The sequence below is a fragment of the Podarcis raffonei genome, chromosome 6, assembly GCF_027172205.1.
Source record: "Podarcis raffonei isolate rPodRaf1 chromosome 6, rPodRaf1.pri, whole genome shotgun sequence".
NCBI classification, from domain to species: Eukaryota; Metazoa; Chordata; class Lepidosauria; order Squamata; family Lacertidae; genus Podarcis; species Podarcis raffonei.
This window is the reverse complement of record NC_070607.1, coordinates 65206642-65224722: the sequence shown is the minus strand read 5'-3', so window position 1 is coordinate 65224722 and position 18081 is coordinate 65206642. Positions and strand designations below refer to the sequence as shown.

General features: G+C 40.4%; 1 protein-coding gene across 2 annotated transcripts in view; it reads left to right on the top strand.

Moving 5' to 3' along the window:
* The window catches only part of PTPN22 (protein tyrosine phosphatase non-receptor type 22), a 41688-nt gene extending 29945 nt beyond the window's left edge, over positions 1-11743 (top strand). The window contains exons 15-22 of one of the 2 annotated variants that reach the window (XM_053393531.1): positions 1096-1176; positions 2800-2930; positions 4162-4189; positions 4622-4702; positions 5494-5594; positions 6567-6597; positions 8812-8884; positions 9791-11743. In XM_053393531.1, the coding sequence (XP_053249506.1) occupies positions 1096-1176; positions 2800-2930; positions 4162-4189; positions 4622-4702; positions 5494-5594; positions 6567-6597; positions 8812-8884; positions 9791-9869 (605 nt within the window). In that variant the 3' untranslated portion in view covers positions 9870-11743. Of the gene's footprint in view, positions 1-1095; positions 1177-2799; positions 2931-4161; positions 4190-4621; positions 4703-5493; positions 5595-6566; positions 6598-8811; positions 8890-9790 lie in introns of both variants that reach the window. The other variant, XM_053393532.1, reaches the window with a different exon arrangement.
* The last annotated feature ends 6338 nt before the right edge of the window (positions 11744-18081 follow it).

The following is an 18081-nucleotide window of genomic DNA, read 5'->3' as shown; positions in this document are numbered from 1 at the left end:
CATGGCCAGAATTGGACTTTGCTAGTGCATGGATGAGGAATCAAGATGGACAACTAACAGCTTTTTCATATGTGGAGATTAAATGGCCTTTGAGCGTTTATGTGAACATCTAACAAATATTAACAGAAGAGATGTATATGGGTTATCATAATGTTTTAATATCTAGAATTCAAACTCCTTGCCTGGCCCAGTGCTGGGAAGGGAAGGAGGAGGAATGCTGCACAACAACCCAACACTTTTGGGTGATGGGATACCACAGTTGTAAAAATCTAAAATCTGAAAAAGTATGAATAGTACTGTGCTACTTTGTATTCTGATAAATGAGGAATGAGAAGGAAAATAAATTAGCAGAAGGTTTCCATGTGGACTTTGGATACACAGGATTTATGGTTGATGGGGGAAGGAAGTGTAGTTGCCAGTGCTACCACTTCCAGTGCCATCTGGTGGTCACTTTGTTTATTTTTTGAAAGTAAATGCTTTCGTGCTTCTGCACTTCAAGATTTTGCAACAGCGATTGCAACCTGGTGGTGTTTCCCTATTATACATTTGGAAGTTTGTTCATGTTTCCAGTGTTCCTGATATGCTTCATTTAAATCAACAGAGAAGCTTGTTGCAAGACACTTTCTGCCCACACTTATGGCCTGAAAAGTGCTATAGACTTGGATTTTAAGATGCGCATGGTTTTCCTACATAATGGCAAAGATTTTTGTCCATAAAATGATAGTGCACAACTGAAGCAGGGAAGGTTCTGTAGCGCACATGTTGCAAGCAGAAGTTCCCATGTCCAATCACGGATTTTTCTAGCTAAAAGGATTTCAGCTAGCAGTGTTTGCCTAATATATATATCTTGAAGAGGTATTGCTGATCACAATAAACTGTTTGGATCTGAATGGGCCAACAGTCTGACTCAGAATAAGGCTGTGTCCTTTATTTCATGTCTAGTTTTCATAAACTAACATTGCGTAACGAGTAGCTATGCAATGCAACCAAGGTCAAGGAAGACCATGAGAGGTCTTGGTTATTATCTTGCATGTCTGCAATAGATATTTGTGTATATAACCCAAGTCCACTAACTTCAGCATTTTGGCTTAACAGGTTCTTCCCAGGTGGATGAAGACCTTCCTCCCCCATTGCCTAAAAGAACCCCTGAGTCCTTTATTGTACCTGGAGAAGATGGTGAGTTCAAGTATCATCTAAGTGAATACAGTTTTGTTGATGGCAGAACACCATATGCAAGATGAAGTCATCATCTCTTTCAAGGGTGGAGAACCATTTTGGCCCAGATGGCCAGATAGTTTTCTGTCATCCTCACCCCACAAGCCAACTTCGCCATCCAATGATTGACACTGAGCATAGGGCTGGCAAAACACCTTTCCATAGATTTGAACTCACTGCCTATCACCTGATGGATGGTGAATTCAAGCTGCTTTCTACAGGGAGTGGCTGCATAATTGAATTCCCCATGGGGAAACTAGTCACACAGTTGTTCAAGCTTGCTTCCTGCAGGGATCAGTGGCATGAAGCAATCTGCATGGAAACTGCTGCTGAAATGGTGGGGGAAGCTCCCTTTTAGCAGCACTTTCAATGTAAACTGCTTCATGTTATGATTAAATGGGCTCAGGACATTGGTCATAACATTATGTTTGCCGATTGGGAAAAGTTGTGGACCACCGGGTTAAAGTTTACGGCGTGTAACGCCTTAAGAGAAAATATAATGAAAATGATTTATAGGTGGTACATAACCCCAGTCAAGCTTGCAAAGATCTACCACTTGCCTGATAATAAATGTTGGAAATGTAAAGAAAAGGAAGGTACATTCTTTCACCTCTGGTGGACGTGCCCGAAGATTAAGGCATTCTGGGAAATGATTTACAATGAACTGAAAAAGGTATTTAAATATACTTTCCCCAAGAAACCAGAGGCCTTTCTCTTGGGTATTGTCGGCCAGGGGGTGTTAAAGACAGATACAATTTTTTTTATGTATGCTACAACAGCAGCTAGAATACTTATTGCAAAGTACTGGAAGACACAGGATCTACCCACACTGGAAGAATGGCAGATGAAGGTGATGGACTATATGGGTTTGGCAGAAATGACGAGCAGAATCCGAAACCAGGGAAGAGAAGCGGCGGAAGAGGAATGGAAGAAGTTTAAGGACTACTTAAAGAAATACTATAAAATTAATGACAGCTAGAATGATGTTGGGTTTAAAATAAATGGTTACTATTAGTAATGGTTAAGACAAAGAGAATAAGGATGATTAACATAAATTTATAGTAAAATAAGGGAAGATTCGCTGAATAATTGTAAGAACTTGGAATACAGAAACGGGAAGCAAGAGGAAGTCGAGGAAGTAAGGTTTAAGAAATTAGGACATGAAATGGTACTTGTTTTTTGTTCTGTTATTGTTTGTTGCTTGTTTATGTATGTTTTGTTTGTGTTAATATAAAAATTGTTTAATAAAAAATATTATAAAAAAAAAAAACAATGTAAACTGCTTCATGCTATTGGAGCCAAGGATGCTCCCATTGCCCATCAGCTGCCCATTGCCTGCCATGCCTCGCTCCAGCACAGAAATGATCAGGAGCTCACTTTAAGCTCCCTTTGTAGCCATTTGGTACCTGACACATATGACATTAGGTGTGGAGCAGGTTGCTGTGGTTTGTGAGTTGTGACCCCTGTAAGGCCAAATCTGAGCTGAAGGTTCCCCATCCCCGATCTACAACTTAGACTAAGATAGTGATGATCTTCAGAAAGTTTTAAAAGATCCATTATGTTTTCTAATTTTATCCATTGCCGATGACTCTGTGTTGCCAGATTCAAACCACCAATCACTGTTCAAAAATGAGAAAATTGGAATCTCTAAGGAATGGAGCGGCGTGTCTCAGCTGAAATTTTCTGATGACTCTGTGAGACTGAGGCCAAGTAAGGTAACGCATTAGAGATTTTATACATCTCCACCAGTAATATTGCTATATAGTTCTCCTGACTTCTGCAGAAACAAAGGCTGCTACTTTATATAACTAAATTGCAGCAGATATTCAGTTCATAGTCCAACAGCTGAGGCTAGGACAATACTTCTGAAAAAACAAGTTGTATTACCGGTAAGTCTGAGTAAGTCAACTGGCAGTAGAGATGTCCAGCAAATTCCAGTGAAGATGGGAACACCTGCTAACGAACATTCTTCTTCCTAAAATCTATTGGGAGCTGATGTGACTAACTAGGAAGATGCCACAAAACAGGGGAAATGAATAAAGGGCTTTGGCTTTTAGCATGAGCAAGTGGGACCTGAGACAAAATGTTGCAAGGTTCTGTTCAGGCTTCCAGACAGCTAGGCCTTCTGCAGGATACTCCATTCTGTCCATTCTTTTCCTCCAGTTTTCCACCCCACCCTTGTTAGTCAGTGTACCATGTCCACAGAGCATTCTCAGTTCTCACTGGGCTGTTACTGCAATTTCCTGAGCTGGTAAGGGCCCGGTAACAAATTTACAACCTGTGCTGATCTCTGAGTAGATGTGTTATATGCTGACAGAGTAGCATTCCGTCTAATGCAGCTACTACCGTGTTGCTGAAACACTGTTCTGCGGGTAGGGCTTTTGTAATTGTTATCATTCGCAGCACTGCTAAATTTGCTTCAAGCTGTTATTCTTATTTGTTCAGTTCAGTACAACAGTTTTTCAGGAGTGGGAAGTAAATAACACTTTCTGAACCTGAAGGCAGAAAAAAGACAGAAAGGAAGGGCATACTGATATTAGTAGAAACAGGACCAGGGCGCTCTGGTTCTTGCTAACACCACAGTTAAAAATCCCTTCAGCAATTTAATGGGGAGAACTCTTCTGAGTAAAGACAAGTGGCTTGCTTGAGTGTCACTTTCAGTGGTCACATTTTAAAAATGAGTAGAATGCCCTTTTTTCTGATTTAGTTTTGAAAAATTGAAATAAGATTTTTGCAAATGCATGGTTCACAAACGGCATGTGGATCCACCTTCCACTACAATTGTACGCAGCATGTAATTCTTTAAGAACATTGAGTATGATGCTGTTTGGGGGCATTGTCAAACCTTTAGAGAGTTACAGCTGTCCATCACCTACTTACTAAAAGTTAAATGCAGTTATACAGAGTTGAGGGACGATAAAGTATTCTCCTTTTGTTTGTTTTCAGAATGCAAAGCTGCAGAGACCCAGATCAGGTAAACATTCTCCTGACATTTCTATGAATTAGTCTGTGCTACTACTACACCTGCTTGCTTCATGTTCCATCATTCTAGCAATGCCTTGCTTTTATTGTCAATGGAAAACTTCTGTTGTATAGATGGTACACTAGATGGTACACTTACCAAATCCTGTTCCTCATTGTCATCTTGTTCTGTTAGTATTACTGCAAAATACTGAAGAGCCAGTGATATTAACACACGTTTTAAGAATTCTCCCTATGTATGTGGGAGCTTAAGGTGCATACATGTTTTCTTGGGATGAATTGTGCTTAACACTGATAGCAGATAGCAGAACTGAAGACATTGCAGACAATGTTCGCCTGATGCTGGAGAGGCTCAGGGTTTTTTTTGAAAGCAAGCTAATGAAAATGTTTTCTTTAAATTATTTTGTACTGCTTGTTGTTACAGAGATTCCCCGGGATCGGTCTCCTTCCCCTCCCCCCCTTCCTGAAAGAACTCCTGAGTCCTTTATTCTTGCAGATGAGGAATGTAAGTACAATAGCTGTGGCTGTCTTGTAACAACATTATTGGGTGGTGATTTTAGTTAATGCATTTTCATTTGAGGAGGTAGCAAATACAAAGTCAGGTTTGAAAAGGTCTGGGTGAAAAGTGCTGGAGGAGAATCTTGTTGTTGGCATCTGTCTGTCTTGGGAGACAATGGAGGAGTGTGCCTTTGGGGGTAAAGTCAAATTTTTTGAGAGTTACAGTACCTGCTGTGGCTGTAGAGACTGATATGGGAAAGAAATGTTTTGTTGCAGCTGGAGCAGATGGAGGAAAATCACAGCAACAAGAAAGGAAGATAACAATGAGTCTCCATATAATCACATTCAGAACCCACCTTTTGCCAGTAATTCCTATTAATACATACTTGTGGCATACTGAGAAACAATACCGAATGTCTATAAATCAAGTGATGCAGCCAGAGAACCTCAGAAGGACAAAAAAAAATCTCCAATGTGGTTTACAGTCTAGTATTAATTATACATTTAATTATATTGAAAGAATATATTGAAAGAATTGCTATATTTTGGGGGGAAGAATTGGTTTGTTTTCTTTTTCTTCTCAAATGATGCCTTCCATATATAGCAGGGGTAGGTAACCTTTGACCCTCCAGATGTTGTTGGACTACAACTCCCATAATCCATGAACATTAGCCATGCTGACTGCTAGGGCTGTTGGGAATTGGAGTCCAGCAACATTTGGAGGTCTACAGGTTTTCCCATGTATATGGAAGCGTCGATACAGTTATTGTTTTGCTAAGTGTGTTTTTGTTTTTCTAGCTCAACCATCTGTTACGAACAATGCTGTGAGTTTTGGAGAATCTGTGATTAGATCAACAGACAAGTCATCAAAGGAAGCAAAATGCTTCAGGAGGAGTAAGGTAAAGGAGCATAGAGAATGCATAAGAAGTGGAGGGAGAGACGGCTGTAACATTTCTATTAGCAGAGAAGCAGGGCTTCCCCCATTCCATGCTAATTATATAAGTTTCAGCTGTGCAGAAGTTCTTTATCTTTAAATAGAGAACTGTCTTCTGATGGAGGGCTGCCTTCTGTTAGGTAGAATACATGACTACCCAACTTTCCAGTTTTAGCCCACATTATGCTGCTTAAAAACACAACCTAACAATTGTTAGGTGTCTCTCTCCCCCACTGACTCCATCCATAATATGGAGAAGAAATAAGTTTTTAACTGGTAGATCCTCTGGTAAAAATCAGAGCTTGGAACATTTCTCATTCACAACACTAGGGAGTGCTCTAAGCAAGAAAGAGAAGCAAATACAGTATATATGAAACCAGAAACTGCAGTTTTGCTACCTGTGCAGTTAAGCTGTAATAATCAAATATGTAAATTAACAGTGATTCACTCTTTTCAGAAGGAAATATACCCAAGGACCTTAATTTCAAATTAATGGCCCATTGTGATGCAACTCGAGGCTGCCTTTGTTTCACCTTTAAAGGGTTACTAGAGCCTCAAGGCAAAGGTGAACAAACCTCTTCCTCTTCTAACTGGAAGAGAATTCCATTCTGCTGTCCCAGAAAGTGAATGGGCTGCTTGTGTTAATCTAGGGTGCTTTCACACAGCAACTGATTGTACACTCAGTGCTTCTCAAATGTCACCCTATATCCCCCCATCCAATTTGATCCATGTTTACCATTTCCATTTTATTTTTACTTATTGGACTTCCTGCAGAAACAGTCAATCCAGATTAAATGAGTTGGGTGGGTAGAATATGGGACAGCCTTTTGACAGGTACTCATGACAGTTGCTCCCTGTAGTTTATTTTTCAAATAGATCTGTTCTTAATAAGCAGGGTTTTTGCAACACCGTAATTTTTCTGTGTTTCCCCCCCTAGAGCTTGAAAATTTTACGAAATGTGAAGAACAGTAAGTCTTTTGAATTTATAGACTGTCTATATTTTGCATATTCACTGTGGCGGTGCTGTGTTGTAGTCTGAGCCGAGGAACCATAACCCCGGACAACTCTATTGGGAGATGAAGGCACTCAGTAGTTTTGCTGGATTAATAAAGACCTATCACGTAGCTCCACTGTTTTTCACTGTGCATCTCAGAGGGTTTCAGAACCAGGAATTAATTAAAGATCTACGTTTATCTGCAGAGGTCTCATTGTGAATACTAAACAGAGAAGGCAATTTCTAAAATGTGAAATCTTTCTACACCTTTGTGTATACTGCTTACCAAGCCTCTCCCACATCTTTTCAGTATCTCTTCTGTATAAGAGGTGGGTGAACTAGACATTATGATCACTGTGGGTCAACAAGATCCTAATGCTATTATTCCCATGAAGCAACATTCATTATCTGAACTGGGGCATTATTTTATTCCACACACGATAGATGACAGGCCTTTTAGATTAGACCTACTTGGGATGGTACCTCTAGCACAAAACATTTATTTTTTAAAATGCTGGTTTATAAATCTTTGCTCCATGCACCTGTTGATGCAGGTTCCTGCCTTCAAACATTTTCCAGGAAACCTTGATAAATCTTTACGGTGCTCTTCCTGTGTGTCCTTCTTTGGATTAACAAAAGCAGGAAATATCGCTGCCAACGTTGCTGATTTGGAAGCACGGCACCTTCTAAGATGTGCGTTGTAACAAAATCCAGGCAGTATCAGCAGCTAGTGGTCACATTGTGGGTGGGATATTTTTTATGTATTTCTTGTTCCTCTTGTCTTTAATGTATCTATGTAGGGTTTATTGCCTCTTCGTTTGGTTGTAAGTCACTTTGGGTTGCCCTGGGCAAGATAAAGCAACTGACAAATTTAATAAAGAAATTTTATAGAGAGCGATATAGAGATACGCAATATATGCTGTATTGTTTTCTTGTTTTTGCAATAAAAACAAAATTTATTTTAAAAATCTGAGGGGGGCAGGATGGAGAGTATTGTTTTAGCCAGTTGGGCCTGAGATGGAGAGAGAGGTGGAAGCCACTTAGGTATTGGAGGAGGAGAGTGTCAGCGCTAGACTGGTGAAGAGAAAAACAGTCAAGAATTGGGATCCATGGACAGCTCTCCTCTGTAGTGAGCTACTAAAGTGCAGGTGGCAGCTTCTCAATGAAGAACCCTGGACTGGCTGTGCCCACCCAGGCTGGCTACAGGATCCTTCTGGACAAGAATAAGTATGGGAGGACTTCCTGTTCCAACTGAACCTCGCTTGAGCAACAAAGTCTTCCTAAACTCTGATGTGTTCCAGTATCATTGGTTGGTCTTTGGTCTTGGCCTCTGGATTGCTCTTCAGCCTTGCCTCCTAACTTGTCCTTTTGGATTCTGACCTTTACTCTGGCCTTTGTCCTGTGGCTTCTGGCACACATCCGGCTACTGCCAACAGTCCAGCCCCGACAATGCAGTTGGATCTCCGTGTTCACAGAAGGCATGTATAGATCTAGGCCTTAATCACAGGCACCAACAAAGGTGTTGGCCCTGGTCCCAGGGTTAAATAGAGCAGGATGTCAAGGTGCGGCAGAGGAACAAAAGTAATGTGAAGGTCGTAGAATGTTGCCCCAGACACAGCATAATATTCTGTGCCTCCTGGAAAGATCCTTCAAGTTCTGTGGTGCCTATTAAACATTTTTCCAGCTCTATGCAGGCAGCTCATCTATGTGCAGCTCCTGCACAGCTAAGAGAGTGTTTAAATGACCCAATAATATGGCCATAGGTCTTTGTCACTTAATAAGCACTCCTCCCCCTCCTGCAGAACAGTACTTGTGGGGAAGACCCGTGCGATTTATCCCTATTGTTGGGTCATGTGAACCACTTAGCAGATGCACAGGAACTTGCTGACAGATCAGTAATTCCTATGTGACTAGAAAAACATCTCAGGAGCAGAGCAACCAATAGACAATGCAGAATACAGTGGTCTTTAAAATTCTGTGTTATTGTTATTCACACTTGTGCCCAGCCTGAGTACCACAGCCTCCCCAGCAGGAATCATGTTTCAAGAAGCCTGTGATGTTTACATGGGCCATCAGCTCAATCTTAACAATGTCTACTGAGACATTGCACTCAACATGACTTGCTCTAAAATAAGTAGGGTTAGGATAGCAGCCTATCAGTTCCTAAGATCTTCCTTTCTATTTCTAGGTATTTGTGGTTCACCTTCAGTTTTAAAAGTTCCAGAGGCTGATCAATCAAATCACTCCAGCTCTGTTTTGAGGTTTGGTATGTTGTTGTTGTTGTTGTTGTTGTTTTAAAAAGCGATGCTTCCTTATTTGACTAACCTTGAAAAAACTTAAGGGTGGTGTAGTTGTTGTTTTGCCACTGACAATGGTTATTGTTACACATTGTTTTAGTTTATAGATATTAGAGGAATGCACTCTATAGTCTTGGGTCTGATGAAACAGTCAACTTGGAATCATAGAATTGTAGAGCTGGATGAGACCACGAGAGTCATCTTGTCCAACCCCTGCAATGCAGGAATCTTTCACCCAATGTAGGACTCGAATCTACAACCCTGAGATGCTGAGTCTCATGCTCTACCAACTGAGCTAAACCAGCACCATGCTTGATGGCAACATATTATGAAACTACAGTATTACAGTAGTTTTCAAAATACTTGCTTCTGGGGTTGTTGCACTCTCTTCCCCAAGCCCACTCCCAAAGTAAATAATTTCAGCAATGTGATATACAGTATGAATGCCAATATATCAGACTCACTTGTCATTAGTTGAATCAGACAGCTGGCCTCTTTTATTATTCTTGCGAGAGAATCACATGCTAATCTCTTAGAACCATAGAATTGAAGAGTTGAACACAAGGGTCCTCTAGCGAAAGGGTCAGCAAACCTTTTCAGCAGGGGGCCGGTCCACTGTCCCTCAGACCTTGGGGGGGGGCGGACTATATTTTTTTGGGGGGGGGAAATGAACAAATTCCTATGCCCCACAAATAACCCAGAGATGTGTTTTAAATAAAAGCACACATTCTACTCATGTAAAAACACACTGATTCCTGCACTGTCCATGGGCCGGATTTAGAAGGCAATTGGGCCGAATCCTGCCCCCGGGCTTTAGTTTGCCTACCCATGCTCTACCATATGTAACATGTTATTGGTTTTGTTTTCTAGGCTTTGCAAACCGGTTTTCAAAACCCAAGGGACCAAGAGATCCACCACCAAGTTGGAACATTTAGTAGAACTTTGCTGATGCCCTTTGTCTCTGCAGGAGCCTTACCTTCTTCTGTCATCAGTTCAGCAATTGGAGTCTGCGGCAAGACCATCATTTGGAACATAATGGCTTTTGTTGTCGTGCTACTAGAAAGATAGTATATGTGACCACTATAGACAAAATATAATACTGAACTGTGAAAGTTCCTGGCTTCTGTTCACGTTTCCAATGAAGTACTATTTGTCAAAACAATACACTGCCGAACAAAGAGAAGTGCTGGGGCTCACACCTTTCCTGAAGCAACAGCATCTTTCCTGGGGTGTGTCCTCCATTCCAGGAGGCATTAGCAAAGATGTGGCTCAGCAGGGGGAAATGCTGAAGATGAGAGGCACTGTTATTTATTAGTAATTATTGTGTTCCAAGAATTGAGTGATATTCAGTTGTGGATTTTTCAAGCTCAGACCTTTCTTTTGAAATATATCTGGTAGGGAATTTCTCTGTTGTATTCTCACGCAGAGAACATTTATTTGCATGAATGTAATGGACACCAGGTAATCATTGGTGGACACAGAAGCAATAGTTGTATCCTGTGATTTCCAGTATGTAACTGAAGTAGGAGGTCAGCCATCCACAGGTGCCCTATCTCTAAAAAATCAACAAGTAAGCAAGCAGTTTTGGCTGCCTACATTTAAAATAAAACCAATCATCCTTCAAGCAGCCATTGGGGTGTCTCCAAACCAACTGCTTGGTTTTGATCCTGAGTCTTGTTGAAATTTTAAGGAATAATTCCTGACCATTTTAATACTCTGCCATGTGCCGCCTCAACACCTGTGACAAGATTTTCTCCAGCCGGGATCTGTTTCCCCAAACGTTCAAAATTAGGAGTTTTTTATTTGCCCTTTCACTCCTATCTTTTGCAATCAGAACTTGAATTTCTCTCTCACAAGTTTGTGGGCTAGAATTTTGGGATTGCAAAGGTTTTATACTTTGCACTGAAGCAGTATTCTCCATGCTCAAACGTTCAAAGTACTGGTGTATAAACACATAAGGTGCATTATGCAAGGGGCACCTACAGGATAAGGTATTTGCATTGTGGAAACACTCCCAGATGGCTGGAGCAAGTGAGATGTGGTACACTCTAGAGAAAAGAGAAAAGATGGGGGTGGGGGATCAGGCACAACTGACAGACTTTATTTCTGTAAAAAAAATGACTTGAAAAACCAAAAGAAACCCTAAAGCATTTAATGGAATGTTTATATGGGAGATGCAATATAATAAAATAAAATGTTTTATTTATTTAGTATGCTGGTTACTGCTTCTGCAGATTGCATTTCTACAAAATTCAATAGTGGTGCATATTTCAGATTTATCTCAAAAGTGTACAGCACTACCATTGGCACTGTCAAAAAGAAGTTACTTAACTTTTAATGACATACTTATTGAGTTGCCAACAGCTACATTCAGAGTACTAATATTCAGAACTCTGATAGATAAGGGACTGGCTTCCACTTAAAAGCAAAAATTTAAGTCAGCCATGTAGGTCAAGGACTCATTTGAATTACAAACACAAATGAGTCAGAGAATGCAAATTGGGTTGCGTGTATGAAAATCTTAAGGCAGGTTATTCAATTTTTGATATATTTGCATGGCTCTTTTACCGTGGGATTCATTGTGTGTCTAATACAAAGAGTGCTCCTCTCACTGTCAGGTTAGCATCTGTTCTAGTTGCATCTAGTTGCTGCCTTGGAGATGAGGAAAGGGACATATTCAACCTCCCTGGATCTCCCTGACAAATGCATGGATGGACTCCAACTGCGTACTGTACAATAATGTCTATATCTTATTTGTGCTAGTGGAATCTATTTTGCTGCAGGGGTGTGGATTATTTCATTTTCTATTTAAAAGCATTTATAGAGCGCTTAATATTTTTAAACATATCTAAGAGGTGTACAACGTAAAAACAATAAACAATATTGCTATGACGGCTTTGGGGGGTGGGCTGAATGTCTGCCCCCCTTCTAATTCTTGGAATACCCAGGCTAGCATCCTGGTGAGGTGATAGCCTGGGTGATTGGTCATTAAGGGGAACAGCAATAATGGGTGGGGGAGCATCCCCTAATACACAGATAGTTAGAAAGGCAAAACCAGAGTTCAGAGCAGAGAGTTGGAGGGATGCTGGAAATTGTAGGTCTGTGGGAATCGGTACCCTTCTCAGGATGTTGATGTGGGCGTGACCTGTTGGTTTTAAGAGATGTAAGAAAGGATGTATACAGGTTTGATGGAAGACAACAAATTTTATGGGAGCTGCTGCATTTAAAGAGGGAGAAAAACGGAATTACACATGGGTCTTCCTAATGCTAAAAAAAGTTGAATCTGCAAATGGAATGAGGCAAAATATTCCTGCCTGCCATATCTGCACCTCCATGCAACAATAGAACTTCATTAATTCTCAGATCTACAAGGACGTTCTTGTGTCGTGTCTCCTCTGCCAGTGTAGAATGAGTGAAAAGAAGAACTGGCCTTACACTGGATAAGCCAGCTGTGTTTCCTCTTCTTCAGACAGCAACAAGAGTGCAGCACACAGCAAGACTGTTGCTGGGCAATCTGTTTCTAGACGGACTGGGCTGCTTACTTCCTCTCTTTCAGTCAGCCTCTTCCTGATTTTGGAAAAGCAATAGAATATCCTGTGGCAATCAAGGCCTAATTTATGCTTCATCTATTTCAGAATAATCTTTTAATTAGGCGAATGCTAATAGGAACCATTGTAGCCAAACATTCGAACAACAGAGCACTTGCCAACTGTTTTAGTACTCTGTGTGCAAATCTCGATTTTCCTAATTACTCAGTTCACAGATGTGTTGAATTTCTAATTTTGCCATGAAGGATTTAATTAAAAATAAACATGCTTAGCTCAGATCTTTTTTTAAAAGAAAGAAACCTGGAGTTAAGTGCAGATTTGGGAGTAATCAAATCTATTTTCTTTCCTTCTTTTTGTGGCTGTGTGAGATTGTACCAGTTTGTATTCTTTTAAGTATGTTTTCAGCTAAACAGATTAAGAAGAAAAGGTGCTGTTTCCTGTGGGTGTCCAGTACGTTCTATCGGTTCAGTATATTCCTCATTGACTAGAGGCATAAAAAGGTCTGCTGGATCAGGCCAGGGGCTCAACAGGTCCAGCACTCAGACATAGGGATGGAAGGATCTGTCAGTTTCGGTTCCCTCAGTTTCTCTCCAGTCTTAAATTCAGTTCTCCACATTTTGCATCATTTTGAGGTTTTAAGAAACCCTCATGAAAATTCACCAGCATTTTAGTGCAAATTTCTCCGAGTAATTCCAATGCTATAAGGAGAAAAATATTTCTCCACCTCCTTTCTCCATCCATAATTTTAAACATTGCTGTCATTTCTATTTGCTCTTTCCTCTAAACTAAAAAGTCCCAAGCACCATAACCTTTCTTCAGAGGAGAGTTGCTTCATCACATCATTTGAGTTGCCTTTGTCTGAACTTTTTCCAACGCTACAATATCTTTTTTGAGGTGAGGCAACCAGAACAGCACATAATATATCAAGAGTTGTCACACCATTGATTTGTATAACAGTATTATGTCACCAGCAATTTTATTTTCAGTACCTTTGTTAATGATGCCTAGCATGGAATTTGCTTTTTCCACAGCTGCCACCCACTGCGTAAATGGGTTATCATCTTAATTGAGCTATCCACTCTGACCTCAAGGTATTGTTCCTAGTCAGTCACTACCAGTTCAGACTCCATGAATGTATATATTTGACACTAAGGTTGTTTTGTTCCAATGTGCACTGAAAGGTTTTTTTTTAAGTTGTGGTACACTATGTAAACTGGATTACTTATATATGTTTGTTGACCCTCTCAGAGTACTCTAATAGATTAGTGAAATAGGTCTAATTGTCATGGAAGCCGTGCTGGTTCTGGCTCAAGACTTGTTCTTCTATATCAGGTGTGGGGATCCTTTGGCCCTCCAGATGTTTCTGAACTACATCTCCCATCAGCCCCAGCAAGCATGGCCAATGGCAAGGGATTATGAGAGTTATACTTCAGCAACATCTGGCAGGCCAAAGTTTCCCCACACCTGTTCTATCTGCTTGGTTATTTTATATTTAACAATACTTTCCACCAGTTTTCTCAGAACAGACATAAAACTAACAAGATTCTTTTTTAAACATTAGTGTTACATTGGCCACTTTCCAGTGAGGTATGGAGACTGATCTTAGACACAAGTTACATAGTTTGGCTAGAATATTGCAATTTCACATTTGAATTCTTTAAAGACTCTTGGGTGGATGCCAACTGGACTGCATGATTTGCTAAGTTTTCATTTTATCAATAAGGACTAGAACGTCATCTCTCACTGCAGACACTGAAGCACTATGCTTCAGATGAGCAGGGAGGTGGCAATTTGCACACCTATACTAAATGATGAAAATCTAAACTTGAAAGGGAGAGAGAGAATGCCAAAGCCAAGTAGCAACTTTATATCAGTTCCTTGTCTTTCAATGTGCATTTCCTGTTCAGAATACTTTTGTATTTCGTTTAGAAGGTGGGAAAGATTTTAGAAGTGGCTGCTTGTCAGCCTGGGGCTGCTACAGTTTGCATATGTACATCAAATAGCAATTAGTGGGCTTGTTTGCTTTGAAGAATTATCTCCTCTTAACACAAAAGTATTTGGGTTCATATTTGCAATATATGGAACACCTCAAACTAAATGCCTCTAAAAACCAATCCTTATGTAAAATGCAGTATGCCGAGCAACTGTATTCCATGAATAGTGCAGTCCTAAAGATGTTTATTGAGAGGCAAGTCCCTCTCAAAAGGTGCTTGTTGAAAGCACCTTTGTTGAAAGGTGCTTAATCCCAGTTAAGCATGCACCACAGCACACCCTAACCAACTGAGCATAGGGTTGTTTCAAATTTGTCATTTGGAAAGTTTGTCTATTTGTCAGCTACTCAAGTATTTTATACGTTTGACATTCAAGATGCATGTCTTCAATTTTTGATAGTTGACATGCTATAGTATTTGTTAAATTGTACTTTAATGTGTTTTGAATTGTTTTAATCCATGGGGTTAACTGCCTTTGATATTTAGGTTGGAAGGCAGGATAGACATATTTAAAACAAACATTATGGCAGTACTGGTAATAGATATATCATTGTGTCTTGCTGTAGTTTCTAAAACTTTCCACCTGCTGGGAACACCTTCTGAATTCTCAACTCAAATAATTTTTGCTTTCTGGAGTTCATTTTTTCTCTCCACAAATTCTTGAAGTATATATTATATTGGGATGGTGAACCTTCAACCTGTGGTCCAAATGCACTTTGTGGAGGGCTCCCACCCAGTTTAAAGTTTTGCTTCTCCTTTCTTTTCCTCCCCACCCAGCAAGTTCCTGGAGGGGAAGAACAGATAGCTCTATTCCTCCATTGGAGCCTGATGCAGTTTTGTGAGAGCTGCTGAAAAAGGAAAGCCAGAGAGAGGAAGAGATTTGCTCTGAGCCGTGGTGAAGTGTGGCTACCAGTCCTGCTGATCAGCAGCACACAGCTCCTTCTTTCCCACTGCTCAGCTACTGCCTTCAGATCAACCCAGAAGGAAGCTTACCCGGGAGAAATGGTTTTAAACCCTTCTAGTTTTGATGTCAAATGTTTTTTGGATATGTGAATGCATACAAATGGGTCATCCTCACCTACTTTTGGCTCTGGTCTACTCACCATCACCATACACAAATGATTCCCCACCTATACTTTAGATCTAGGATTATTTGAGGAACTGTTCAACTGTTAAGTGCTTTTTCAAGAGATTTTGCTTATGTAGTTTAAGTTATTTATGCAATTTATTTTGTGTATTACTACTACTACTACTTTGGGTAAGACATGTTTTAAGTCAGATGTCACAATTCACTTTGTTTTCGATTATTTTGTTTTACAAGAAGAACCATGATATCTCATCAACTGGAGACGGGTGCAAGGTATATACTAAGAGGACAAAGGTTTGTTTTGCATTCTAGAATGGATCTAAGCTCACAGTCTGTTCCTAGTTACCCTAGACTTCCCTCATTTTGGCTGTCCAATTTAATGTGTGTGTCATTTTGTTGTTGATATTATTAGAACAACAGTGAGTCTGAAATGCTGAGGCACTGAAAAACACTTGAAGATATACTAGTAGAATGGGCTCAGTCTTCTGCTCACCCTTGCCTAGGATGCATATCCAGTTCATCCGGGGCACCATTGGCCCTCACTACCACTCACTGTGATCTGAAAGTATGTCTCAGAATATACACAGCACCTTGGATGTGCCACAGCTCAGTACTTTGCATGAAGGAAGTCTCAGTTGAATCCCTGGCATCTCTAGGTAGGGATAGTAATATCCCTTGTCTGAAACCATGGAGAGCTACTGCCAGTCAGAACAGACAATACTGTGGTAGATGGACCAATGGTCTCGCTGTGTATAAGGCAGCTTCCTATACTGTATTCTACTTTGTTTGGCTTAAGTAATGCAAATTTTTTTCCTGTATGATACCGAGAGAGTAATGTGTCTAAAGAAGCATATATCCTATAAGCAGATGTACAGTTGAGTTGAATTCTATCTGCCAGACTCTCATCCTTGTACATACTGTACTGTACTCAAGTTAACAACTTTGATCTTCTATAAAATACAAAACAACAGAGCTCCCTCTAGCAGTGATTAACTGAAATATTTGAGTGACCTAGTTTATCATTCTGAATGCTGCTGCTGCTTCTTCATTAAGTAAGTATGAGCTGTCCAAGTTCAAATGCTTTTTGGAGTTCTCTGAAAAAGAGCTGAACTTTTTATGCTTTAAGCTGGCAGAACAAATATCTGCCATGAGGGGATTGCTAGTTAGGCAAAATAATACACCTGAGCAGAGTATTGACAGCTTCAGGATGAAGGACCTAGATTGCAGCACTTGCAGAGATAACTAGGCCAGAACTTAAAATGTGCACCAAATGCACTATTTGTTGAAACACAGCTTCCTAAACATGTGTTACCAGACACCTATACGCAGTACTAATTGAGGAGGGAAAACATTTATCTTTGCATCAAAGAGCACTTTCAAAACTCACTGGACCAATTTATATTCTACAGGATCAGGAAGAAAAGGAAGTCTGTTAGTAATTACAGACAACACAAATCCTGGTTCTTTGCAAGTGCAGCTAACAGCTTAACCTTTGTGTTTTACATGGCTCTTCCAAAGTTATACCTCTTGTCTATGAAGATGAGATTGTGAAGTTGGTTTTCTTTTCAAACTTTTTAAGATTATTTTTTCAGTTTTAACAGCAGGCCCATGAGCTTCTCTACACTGCTGCTACTAGGACAAAGACATACCTCTTTTCCTGAGCAATTAATATGTGCAGGATTGGGGGGAGGTGTGTTTGTGTGTGGCCGCTGACTTATTGGACAAATCAGTTTTCTTTTACTGACACAAAGATCCATTTGTCCCTATCAACACTATCACCATAAAGTATCATGACTAAACCCAAAATAAACAGTATGTAGTCTGTTTACTCCAAGGTAAATTCCAACGAATTCAGTAGGATTTACTCCTTTCTAAATTTTATGCACGCCGCTTAAGTTCAGATAATTAAAATAGTCTAATGTACCTTTTATTTCCTCTAGAAATTTCACAAGCTACACTTTCAAGGGCAACTTTGCCATTGTGAACACGGTAAAAATTAGTAATTAGATCTAGAATTCCGTGCTCCCGAAGCTGGCTTAAAAAACCGGTAACATAAACGTACAGAAAATAATCATGACCGCTAAAATGGACCCTGCTGAAATAGAAGTCCTCTCTCTTCTTACTAAAGTGCGGGTTAGCTGTTTACTTAACAATGATGAAAGGCACTCTGTATGTGCTCAGAGACTTTGTCGCCAAATGCTGTTTTTTTATTTTCCGGGATTCAAACTTGCAACTAAAAATAGGTTCCAAAATAACCCCTAAGCCACAGCAAAAAGCTGAACGACGACTGTCTCCCGTCCCTGGCGGCAGCTACCCCACCGCCGCCGCCTCCTCTCAGAAGTACGTAAACGGACAGTCCACGTGATTAGGCCGCACTGCGTGACTCTTCGCACGCTCCTCTCCTTCAAGAACTACCCGGAGCCAAAACGAAAACTTGCTTTCCCAGCAAGCTGTGCGCAGCCGAGCATGCGCTTAGTCCCCGAAAACTACAGCTCCCGGCGTGCCCGCCCGGACCACAATTCCCAGGGGGTACCA